The sequence below is a fragment of the Pezoporus flaviventris genome, unplaced genomic scaffold, assembly GCF_033815535.1.
Source record: "Pezoporus flaviventris isolate CSIRO_AGI_PZ_B2104156 unplaced genomic scaffold, CSIRO_AGI_Pfla_v1 ptg000934l, whole genome shotgun sequence".
Taxonomy (NCBI): domain Eukaryota; kingdom Metazoa; phylum Chordata; class Aves; order Psittaciformes; family Psittacidae; genus Pezoporus; species Pezoporus flaviventris.
The window spans coordinates 118-12863 of NW_026893479.1; the positions used below are offsets into that span (position 1 = coordinate 118).

A 12746-nucleotide genomic window follows, 5' to 3' on the forward strand; every position below is an offset into this window, starting at 1 on the left:
AATTTCTGAAATAGCCCCAAAATAACCCCTAAAAGGACTGAAATAGTATGAGGAATGATTGAAATGGCCCCAAAATTGAGTAAAATAGCCCCCAAAGTTCCTGAAATAGGCCCAAAATGACCAGAATAGCCCTGGAAGTGGCCCCAAAAAGACAACTAGCCCCCAGATGGCTGAAATTGTCCTTAAAATGAGTGAAATTGCCCCAATCTGCTCCGATTTAACTCAAATCCTCTGACAGTGGCTCCTCTCTCCCCCACCCCCACGCGTGATGCAGCTCCTGGTGACAACCAACGCATTTGGTGATGTCTGAAGGTATCTGGTGACATCCAACAACAATCTGGTGACATCTGGTGTCCCAGTGACGTCCAGCCATGGTTTGGTGACATCCAACAACGTCCCAGTGACATCCAGCCATGGTTTGGTGACATCCAGCAGCATCCCAGTGACGTCCAACCATGGTTTGGTGACATCCAACAGCGTCCCAGTGACGTCCAGCCATGGTTTTGGTGACATCCAAGTGTTCCGGTGACGTCCAGCCATGGTTTGGTGACATCCAGCAGCGTTTTGGTGATGTCCAGCATGGTTTGGTGACATCCAACAGCGTTCCGGTGACGTCCAACCATGGTTTGGTGACATCCAACAGCGTTCCGGTGACATCCAGCAGTGTTTTTGGTGATGTCCAACCATGGTTTGTGACATCCAGCAGCATCCCAGTGACGTCCAACCATGGTTTGGTGACATCCAGTCGCACTCCGGTGATGTCCAACTATGGTTTGGGGACATCCAGCAGTGTTTCAGTGATGTTCAACATGGTTTGATGACATCCAACAGCGTTCCAGTGACATCTAAACATGGTTTGGTGACATCCAACAGCATTCCGGTGACGTCCAACCATGGTTTGGTGACACCCATCAACATTCTGGCAACATCCCAGCGGCATCCTGGTGACAGCCAACATGTGCTGGTGACAACCACCGTGGTTTGGTGACAACCAAAGACATGTGGTGACAGCCCACAGCGTTTTGGTGACATCCGATGCAGTCCGGTGACATCCAGCAGTGATTTGGTGGCATCTCCAAGACGTTTTGGTGACAACCAATGGTGCCACCGGGGCTGTTCCCGGCGTTCCCACTCGGGGTTTGATCCGGAAAAACTCCACAAAGCGACACCAAACCGGCTGCTTTTGTAATAAAACCAGAGAAACAGTGGTGGGGGCTTCTCCGAGGGCTCGTATTGAGGTTGTGACACCCGGGGGTTTGGGGTCAGTGAGTCCCATGTAGGTGCTTGCGTGGGGCTTCTCTAAGGGCTTATACTGAGGTTGTGCCCCCTGGTTTTGGGGTGAATACAGTCCCATTTAGGTGCTGGAATGGGGATTCTCCAGGTGCTTGTATTGGGCTTGTGCTCCCTGATTTAGGGGGTGAAATAAGTCCCATTTAGTTGCTTGGATGGGGCTTCTCTGGGGGCTCATACTGAGGTTGTGCCCTTCTGCATCTGGGGGTGAATATGTCCATTTAGGTGCTTGGATGGGGCTTCTCCAGGAGCTTGTATTGGGGTTGTGCCCCTGTAAGCTTGGAGGTCAGTGAGTCCCATTTAGGTGCTTGGATGGGGCTTCTCCAAGGCTCAAACTGAGGTTGTCCCCGCCACCCCGATTTTGGGATGAATTAAGTCCCATTTAGGTGCTTTAATGGAGCTTCTCAGGGCTTGTATTGGAGTTGTGCCCCCTTGATTTTGGGGAGAAATAAGTCACATTTAGGTGCTTTAATGGGGCTTCTCCAGGGGCTTGTACTGGGTTGTGCCCCCTGATTTGGGGGTGAAATAAGTCCCATTTAGGTGGTTGGATGGGGCATCTCCAGGGCTTGTATTGGGGTTGTGCCCCCTTGATTTTGGGGGGAAATAAGTCCCACTTAAGTGCTGGGATGGGCTTCTCTGAGGGTTTATACAGTGATTACGCTGCCACTCTCTGTATTTGGGGTGAATTAAGTCCAATTTAGGTGCTGGGGTGCAGCTTCTCTGAGGGCTCGTACTGAGATTGTGCCCCCCCTTCCTCTGCTGTGTCTTTGGGGTGCAACCCACCCAGTTTGGGGTTTCCTTCCCCCTCCGTCAGCCCCATTCTGAGCAAGCTCAATCCCTTCCATGGCTTTTATTGTGCAGCAAAATCACCCGAATTAGGGCAAAGGCCAAAAGGGGCGGGGGGGGGGGCTTTGGCCTCATTTGGTGTCAAACCCCAGCGTTGGGATGAATAAATAGCGTCGGGTGCGGGATGATGCACCCGGGGTCCGGTGCCAGGGCCCATCCTGGTCCCCTTCAGGCGCTGTCCTTGGTGCTGGGGCTGCTCAGGGGGATGGTGACCTCCTTGTCCTTGAGGTGTCCGGCTCTGGGGTACCAGGGGGAGAGAAAGCCCCCAAACCTTCAGGGTTTGAACCCAAAACCTTCATCCCTCCAACCCTGAGACCTCCCACCCTTCCTCACCTCAACGCCTTTGTCCCTTCCCATCCTAACCCTTTGTCCTTCCCAACCCCAAACCTTTAGGGATGGATGGGTAATGGATGGGTTGGAGCTTGGGGTCCTCCCAAGGCTCAGTGGGGTTTGGGTTGCGTCAATGGGGCTTAAGTGGGTCAATGGGGTCTCATCCCCCCCCCACTCCCCCAACCTCTTTGCCCCCATCTCGGGGGGTTCCGTCCTCACAGCCCCATGGTGGTGACCCAGGCCCCAGTGGTTCCTCACCGCATCTCCACATCCGCCACGGTCTCTGGTAGGGGCAGGCTCCGGGTCTCGGGTAGGAAGTGAGTGGCCACGGCCGACACAATGGGGGCAGCCCCATAGATGAGCAGGGGCAGGAGCGGGCTCACGTCAGCCGCCATGCGCACGAGAGGGGCCACCATGCCCCCGACACGAGCCATGGTGCCCCCCAGGCCCAGCCCAGTCTGCCTGTGCACCAGGAGACAGGGGGATGGAGGATGGGGGTCAGTGATGGAGGAGGGAGGGATGGAGGGGTTGATTGGGGTTGGATGGATGGAAGGATTGGGGGTTGGATGAAGAAGTGGTTGGATGGAGCAGTTGAGTGATCGATGGAGAGGTGGATGGGTGGATGGAGGGGTGGATGGATGGTTGGAGAGGTGGATGGATGGATGGAGAGGTGGTTGGGTGGGTGGATGGATGGATGGATGGATAAGGGAATGATGGATGGATGGATGGATGGATGGATGGATGGATGGATGGATGGATATATGGATATATGGATGGATGGATGGAGGATAAGGGATGATGGATGGATGGATGGATGGATGGATGGATGGATGGATGGATGGATGGATGGATGATGGATAATGGATGGATGATGGATGGATGGATGGATGATGGATAAGGGATGATGGATGGATGAAGGATGGATGATGGATAAATGGATGGATGTTGAATGGATGGATGGGTGGATGGATGGATGGATGGATGGATGGATGGATGGATGGATGGATGGATGTTGGATGGATGGATGATGGATAATGGATGGATGTTGGATGGATGGATGGATGGATGGATGGATGGATGGAGGTGGATGGATGAATGGATGACAGATGATGGCTGCTGCCTGACCGCTGGTGGTCGGTCTGCGGTGCCCCCAGCCCTGCAGGTGTCCGCACCCACCTGATGACGGTGGGGAAGAGCTCTCCGGTGTAGATGTAGGCGCAGTTGAAGACGCGGCCAAGGAGCCCTTCCCCAGCACAGCCAAGGCCATTCTCAGCACCCGCAGCTCTGCACGGGGGGAAGGTCTCAGCCTCCACCATGGGGAGTTCACCCTGGTCCTGCCTCTGCTGCCCCCAGCACCCCCATCCTTCCTTCACCTCCCCTGCAGCGCCAGCATCCACACATCACCCTCTATCCCTGCATCCCATCATCCCACCTCCATCTCGGCAGCCTCTGGTCCTCCAGCTTCTCTCTCTGCCCTTCTAACCCCATCCCATTATCCTCCATCCCATTGCCCCCATCCCATCATCCTCCATCCCATTGCCCCCATCCCATTGTCCCCACCCCATTGCTCTCCATCCCATTGCCCCCACCCCATTGCTCTCCATCCCATTGCCCCCATCCCATCATCCTCCATCCCATTGCCCCCATCCCATCATCATCCATCCCATTGTCCCCATCCCATTGTCCCCACCCCATTGCTCTCCATCCCATTGCCCCCATCCCATTGCTCTCCATCCCCTTGCTCTCCATCCCATTGCTCTCCATCCCATTGTCCCCACCCCATTGCTCTCCATCCCACTGTCCCTATCCCATTGCTCTCCATCCCATCGTCCTCCATCCCATTGTTCTCATCCCATTGTCCCCACCCCATTGCCCCCATCCCATCATCCTCCATCCCGTTGTCCCCACCCCATTGCACTCCATCCCATTGCTCTCCATCCCATTGTCCTCCATCCCATTGCTCTCCATCCCGTTGTTCCCATCCCATTGTCCCCACCCCATTGCCCCCATCCCATCATCCTCCATCCCGTTGTCCCCACCCCACTGCTCTCCATCCCATTGCTCTTCATCCCATTGCTCTCCATCCCATTGTCCTCATCCCATTCTCCTCCATCCCATTGCTCTCCATCCCATTGTCCCCATCCCATTGTCCCCATCCCATTGTCCTCCATCCCATTGCTCTCCATCCCATTGTCCCCATCCCATTGTCCTCTATCCCATTGCTCTCCATCCCATCATCCTCCATCCCATTGCCCCCATCCCATTGCTCTCCATCCCATTGCCCCCATCCCTCCCTCCCTCCCTCCCCACGCACCGCCAGGCACGGCGCTGTTGGCCAGGATGCAGACCCCAGCCAACGCCAAGGAGCCTCCTTGGGCCACCCTTCGCCCGAGGCCGCCGATGACCAAGGCCGACACCAGCTTGGCCGGGATGTCCACGGCACCGAAGAGCAGCTGGCTCAGGTACACATCCACCCCGAAGCCCTGCAGGTCCATGGCCAGCCCATAATAGGCAAAGCTGGTGGAGAACCTGCCCCAAACCCAATGGGCCGAAGCGTCATGGAATGGGATGGGTTGGGAGCAACCTTAAAGCTCATCCAGCTCCGAGCCCTGCCATGGGCAGGGATGGGTTCCATTAGACCAGGCTGCTCCAAGACACATCCAACCTGGCCTTGGGCACTGCATGGATGCACATGGATGCGCGTGGATGCGCGAGGATGTGCATGGATGTGCATGGATGCACATGATGCATGTGGATGTGCATGGATGCACATGATGCATGTGGATGCGCGTGGATATGCATGGATGTGCATGGATGCACGTGGATGTGCATGGATGTGCATGGATGCACATGGATTCACATGGATGCATGTGGATGTGCATGGATGCACATGATGCACGTGGATGCACATGGATATGCATGGATGCACATGATGAACGTGGATGCACGTGGATGTGCATGGATGCACATGATGCACGTGGATGTGCATGGATGCACATGGATGCACGTGGATGCGCATGGATGCGCATGATGCACATGGATGCACATGGATGTGCATGGATGCACATGATGCACATGGATGTGCATGGATGCACATGATGCACGTGGATGTGCATGGATGCACATGATGCACGTGGCTGTGCATGGATGCACATGCATGCACGTGGATGCACATGGATGCGCATGATGCACATGGATGCACATGGATGCACGTGGATGCGCATGGATGTACCTGGATGCACCTGGATGCGGCAGCTTCTCCATGGCAGTGTCCAACCACCCTAACCATGAAACTCACCGGGTGGGACAAAAGACCACCAAAACCATTGGGTTTGGCCTCAAAAACGTGGCGTTCGACCCCAAAAAGGTGCTTATAGCCCCAAAAAGGGGAGGTTTGCCCCCAAAAAGGTGGGTTCCCCCCCCCCCAAAAAAAGTGGGATTTGCCCCCAGGAAAGGGGGATTTCATCCCTCGAAGGTGGATTTTGCCCCAGGAAGATTGGGTTTGATGCCAAAAAGATGGGGTTTGTCCCCAGAATCGTGGGGTTTGCCCCCAAAAGGTGGGGTTTGCTCCAAGAAGAGGGATTTTGCCCCCCAAAAAGATGGAATTTGCCCCCAAAAACATGTAATTTGCCCCCAAAAGGTGGGGTTTGCTCCGAGAAGGGGGATTTTGCCCCCAAAAAGACGGAATTTGCCCCCCAGAAGGTGGGGTTTGCTCCAAGAATGGGGATTTTGCCCCCCAAAAAGATTGAATTTACCCAAAACGTGAGTTTTGCTCCAAGAAGGGGGGATTCTGCCCCCAAAAAGATGGAATTTACCCCCAAAACGTGAGGTTTGCACCAAGAAAGGGGATTCTGCCCCCGAAAAGATGGATTTTGCCCCCCAAAAGATGGAATTTACCCCCAAAACGTGAGGTTTGCTCCAAAAAGTGGGATTTTGCCCCCCCAAAATGGAATTTGCCCCCAGAAAGATGGAATTTGCCCCCAAAATGTGAGTTTTGCTCCAAGAAGCAGGATTTTGCCCCCAAAAAGATGGAATTTGCCCCAAAGAGGTGGTTTTTTGCCCCAATTCCCCCCCCCCCCCCCCCCCCCCCCAACTTGCCAGACAAAGGAGACTCCGCACGACACCGTCCTCATTCCCGGCGTCCGGAACAGCGCGGCCACGGCTCCCCCTGGCACCGGCGGCTCCTGGAGCCCCAGAGCCTGCAGTGCCTGTGGGGATCCATAGGGATCCATAGGGATCCACAGGGATCTGGGCCTTGGAAGTTGATGGGGAGCTGGGTACCGGGATATTGGAGGGGGGGGGGATCTGGGAGGGATCCAGGTGATGTGGAGAGGGTTGGATGGAGCGGGAGGGGGGATCGGAGGGATCAAGGTGGGATCAAAGGGGTCCTGGGGGGGATCCAGGTGATGTGGAGGGGATGGGAAGGATCATGGTGGGATCAAGGGGATCCAGGTGGGATCAGAGGGATCCAGGTGGGATCAGAGGGATCTAGATGGGATTAAAGGGATCTAGATGGGATGTAAGTGGTCCTAGGGGATGGATCCAGGTGATATGATGGGGATGGAAAGGATCCAGGTGGGATCAGAGGGATCCAGGTGGGATCAGAGGGATCTAGATGGGATTAAAGAGATCTAGATGGGATGTAAGTGGTCCTAGGGGATGGATCCCAGGTGATGTGGAGGGGATGGAAAGGATCCAGGTGGGATCAGAGGGATCCAGGTGGGATCAGAGGGATCTAGATGGGATTAAAGAGATCTAGATGGGATGTAAGTGGTCCTAGGGGATGGATCCAGGTGATGTGGAGGGGATGGGAAGGATCATGGTGGGATCAGAGGGATCTAGATGGGATCAGAGGGATCTGGGTGGGATCAGAGGGATCCAGGTGGGATCAGAGGGATCTAGATGGGATTAAAGGGATGTAGATGGGATTAAAGGGATGTAGATGGGATTAAAGGGATCCAGATGGGATTAAAGGGATCCAGATGGGATTAAAGGGATGTAGATGGGATTAAAGGGATCCAGATGGGATTAAAGGGATGTAGATGGGAGCTCACCTCCGGCTCCAGGCGCTCCCCCTCCTGCCTGCGGCCGTTGAGGCGGGCGACGCGGCGCAGCCCGGCCAGGGCCTGGTGGGGCCGCCCCACGCTGAGCTGCCAGCGAGCGGACTCCGGCAGCAGCCTGGGAGGGGGACAATGGGGTAACAATGGGGTAACAATGGGGTAACAATGGGATAATGGGGTAACAATGGGGTAACAATGGGGTAACAATAGGGTAACAATGGGGTAGAAGTGGGGTAACAATGGGGTAACAGTGGGGTGAGAATGGGGTAACAATGGGGTAACAGTGGGATTAACAATGGGGTAACAGTGGGGTAAAAATGGGGTAACAGTGGGGTCACAATGGGGTAACAATGGGGTTACAACGGGGTAACAATGGGATAACAATGGGGTAACAATGGGGTAACACTGGGACAATGGGGTAACAGTGGGGTAACAGTGGGGTGCCAATGAAGTAACAGTGGGGTGACAATGGGGTAACAATGGGTTTACAATGGGGTAACAACGGGGTAACAATGGGATAACAATGGGGTAACACTGGGACAATGGGGTAACAATGGGATAACAACAGGGTAACAATGGGGTAACAATGGGATAACAATGGGACAACAATGGGGTAACACTGGGACAATTGGGTAACAATGGGGTAACGGGGTAACAATGGGGTAATGGGGTAACAATGGGATAACAACGGGTAACAATGGGGTAACAGCGGGGCAACAATGGGGTAACAATGGGGTAACAATGGGGTAACGGGATAACAACGGGATAATGGGATACAGGGACATGGGGATAACAGGATAACAATGGGGTACAGGATAACAATGGGATAACGGGGTAACAATGGGATAATGTGATACAGAGACATGGGGATAACGGGATAACTATGGGATAACAGGATAACAATGGGATAACGGGCTACAGGGAGAATGGGGTAATGGGATAACAATGGGAAAGGGGATACAGAGACATGGGGATAACGGGATAACAATGGGATAATGGGATACAGGCACATGGGGATAATGGGACACAGGGGTAATGGGACGTGGGACACTGGGATAACAATGGGATAATGGGATAATGTGACGGGGGACAGTGGGATAACAGTGGGATAACGGGACACAGGGATAATGGGACATGGGATACTGGGATAATTGAATAACGGGATAACAGGACACAGGGATAATGGGACATGGGACACTGGGATAATGGGACACAGGGAAGCAAGGACAGCAGGATAATGGGAAACAGGGACACAGAGACACTGGGACACTGGGACACCAGGATAACGGGACACCAGGACACCAGGATAACGGGACACTGGGACACCAGGGTAACGGGGATACTGGGACACCAGGATAACAGGACACTGGGACACCAGGATAACAGGACACCGGGCACCAGGATAACGGGACACTAGGACACAGGGACACTGGGACACCAGGATAACGGGACACTGGGACACCAGGATAACGGGACACTGGGACACAGGGACACTGGGACACCAGGATAACGGGACACCAGGCACCAGGATAACGGGACACCGGGACACAGGGACACTGGGACACCAGGATAACGGGACATTGGGACACCAGGATAACGGGACATTGGGACACCAGGATAACGGGACACTGGGACACCAGGATAACGGGACATTGGGACACCAGGATAATGGGACACTAGGACACCAGGATAACGGGACACTGGGACACCAGGATAACGGGACACAGGGACACCAGGATAACGGGATACCGGGACACCAGGATAACAGGACACTGGGACACCAGGATAACGGGATACCGGGACACCAGGATGACGGGACACTGGGACACCAGGATAACAGGATACCAGGACACCAGGATAACGGGATACTGGGACACCAGGATAATGGGACACTGGGACACCAGGAGAACGGGATACTGGGACACCAGGATAACGGGACACTGGGACACAGGGACACTGGGACACCAGGATAATGGGACACTGGGGCACCAGGATAACGGGACACTGGGGCACCAGGATAACGGGACACTGGGACATAGGGACACTGGGACACCAGGATAACGGGACACCGGGACACCAGGATAATGGGACACTGGGACACAGGGACACTGGGACACCAGGATAATGGGACAGTGGGACACCAGGATAACGGGACACCGGGACACGGGGACACTGGGACACCAGGATAACGGGACACTGGGACACCAGGATAACGGGACACCGGGACATGGGGACACTGGGACACCAGGATAACGGGACAGTGGGACACCAGGAGAACAGGACACCAGGACACAGGGACACTGGGAAGCTCCCATACCAGGAGTAGAGGAAGAAGAGGCCGAAGGGCAGGGACACAGCGAGCTGCAGCCAGCGCCAGTGTGGGAGTGCGAAGGCCACGGCCGCCAGCAGGAACTGCCCCAAGGTGTAGCAGTAACCATTGATGGTGCCCACCACGGCCCGCGCCTCCGTCGGGATCCACTCCATGCCTACGGGCAGCAGAGGGCTCTATCCCATGGGAATAGCACCAGAGTGGGAGAGACGGGGCCCTCCCAAGGGTTAATGGGGTTTGGGTTGGAGTCAATAAAGCTTGAGGTGGGTCAATGGGGTTGGGTTGGAGCTTGGGACCCTCCTAAGGGTCAGTGGGGTTGGGTTGGGTAAATAGGGTTGGGTTGGAGCTTGGGGCCCTCCCAAGGGTCAATAGGGTTGGGTTGAGTCAATAGAGCTTGAGGTGGGTCAATGGGGTTGGGTTGGAGCTTGGGGACCTCCCAAGGGTCAGTGGGTTGGGGTCAATGGGGTTGGGTTGGAGCTTGGGGCCCTCCCAAGGGTCAATGGGGTTGGGTTGAGTCAATAGAGCTTGAGGTGGGTCAATGGGGTTGGGTTGGAGCTTGGGGCCCTCCCAAGGGGTCAATGGGGTTGGGTTGAGTCAATAGAGCTTGAGGTGGGTCAATGGGGTTGGGTTGGAGCTTGGAGCCTTCCCAAGGGTCAATGGGGTTGGGTTGGAGCTTGGGGCCCTCCCAAGGGTCAATGTGGTTTGGGTTGAGTCAACAGGGCTTGAGGTGGGTCAATGGGGTTGGGTTGGAGCTTGAGGCCCTCCCGGTAGTCAATGGGGGTAGGGTTGGGTCAATGGAGGCTGGGCTGGATCTTGGGACCCTCCCACTGGTCAATAGGGTTGGGTCAATGGGGGTAGGTTTCGGTCAATGGGGTTGGGTCAATGGGGTTGGGTTGGAGCTTGAGGCCCTGGTCAATGGGAGTAGGGTTGGGTCAATGGGGTCGGGTTGGAGCTGGGTCCCCTCCGTCCCCGGTGGCTCCATCCCAGCCCATGTCCCTGCTCACAGAGCGAGGAGGAGTTGAGGGACACCCCGGCCATGGCCAGGCCCGTCAGGAACCGGCCCAGGCAGTAGAGGAGCAGCGTCGGGGCAGCCGCGGTGCCCGGCACCCGTCACCCCCAGCTGCAGGTAGCACCAGGTCAGCACCGCCCGGCGCCCGAACCTGCCGGACACCGGTGTGGACGTGGGTGATGGGGACATGGGGATGGGGACGTTGAGTATGGGGACATGGGTGATGGGTACACTGGGATGGGGACATGGGTGATGGGGACACCGAGATGGGGAAATGGGTGATGGGGACACTGGGATGGGTGCACCAGGATGGGGACATGGGTGATGGGGACATGGGTGATGGGGACACTGGGATGGGGGCACCAGGATGGGGACACGGGTGATGGGGACATTGAGATGGAGACATGGGTGATGGGGGTGCCGGGATGGGGACACCAGGATGGGGACATGGGTGACAGGGACACCGGGTTGGGGACACTGGGATGGGGGCACCAGGATGGGGACATGGGTGATGGGGACATCGAGATGGAGACATGGGTGATGGGGACACCGAGATGGGGACACCGAGATGGGTACATGGGTGATGGGGATGTTGGGATGGGGACGTGAGTATGGGGACATGGGTGATGGGGACACCAAGATGGGGACATGGGTGACAGGGACACTGAGATGGGGACATGGGTGACAGGGACACTGGGGGATGCGGGCACCGGGATGGGGACACTGAGATGGGGACATGGGTGATGGGGACACCGAGATGGGGACATGGGTGATGGGGACACCAGGATGGGGATGCGAGTATGGGGACATGGGTGATGGGGACACCAGGATGTGGACAGGGGTGATGGGGACACTGGGATGAGGACACAAGTATGGAGACATGGGTAATGGGGACACAGGTGATGGGAACACTGGGATGGGACATCAGTGATGGGGATACTGACATGGGGACATGGGGCACTGGAGATGTTTGGATGGAGTTTGTGGGGTGGTGGAGATACGGGGATGGGGGACATGGGGTGATGAGGACACTGGGATGGGGGGACATAGGGTGATGAGGACACTGGGATGGGGGACATGGGGCACTGGAGGTGCTGGGACGGCGTTTGCGGACTGGTGGGACCACTGGGAAGGTGACACGAGGCATTTGGAACACTGGGATGGGGAATGTGGGCACTGGGAATACGGGCATGAGGGTCTTATTGACAGGAGGACAGAGGGGGACACCAGGGCCAAAGGGAGGAGAGGACACCCCTGAGCATGCACATCCCAGTTCCTCCCAGTTCCTCCCAGTACAGCCCAGTGGTGGCCACCTACTTATCAGAGAGGATCCCAAAGAGGCAGGAGCCCAAGAGGATCCCGGCCATGTAAATGGATTGAGCCACTTGCTTCAAGGTCTTGGACTCACACACCAGGTCCCCACTGCCACCAGGAGAGGACACGGGGGTCACCACCCAGCCCCATGGCTCCTCCCCACCTCCCCATCCCCTTGAGTGGGTGGAGGGGGAAGTGTGGGGGGGATGGGGGCGTCACCTCAGTCACGATGGTGTGAGCGAAGGCCCCGTCGCGATAGGTCCAACCGTCGCGACAGGGCTCGGTGGGCGCCGCGCTGCCGTTGGCCGTGCCGTTGGCCTCCAGGAGGTGCCATTGGGGCTCCACGTAGCGGCGGCAGCGCTGGGGCTGCCGGTGGCCGTCGGTGGGGATGGAGACGAGGACGGGGAGGCCCCCGGTGCTGCAGTGGTGGTCGGGGACGCCGGCGGTGAAGTTCTGCAGCAGGTTGTGGCTGGCCAAGAGGAGCAGCGGCACGGCCAACGCCGCCACGTAGCTCACCTGGGAAGCGACCCATCCCGCCCAGGCGGGCCAGCAGCGCGGCGAAGGACAT

The 12746-nt window shown here is 56.6% G+C and overlaps 1 protein-coding gene across 1 annotated transcript; it reads right to left on the bottom strand.

The window, feature by feature from the left end:
- Positions 1-2205: 2205 nt before the first annotated feature.
- LOC133264659 (solute carrier family 22 member 6-like) lies at positions 2206-12746 on the bottom strand. The gene is given in 13 exon segments (XM_061444492.1): positions 2206-2374; positions 2725-2928; positions 3643-3694; positions 3697-3750; positions 4781-4995; positions 6565-6674; positions 7521-7644; positions 9844-10012; positions 10860-10956; positions 10958-11015; positions 12182-12286; positions 12393-12697; positions 12699-12746. Coding segments are annotated over 13 exon segments (1611 nt in total). The 3' UTR covers positions 2206-2304.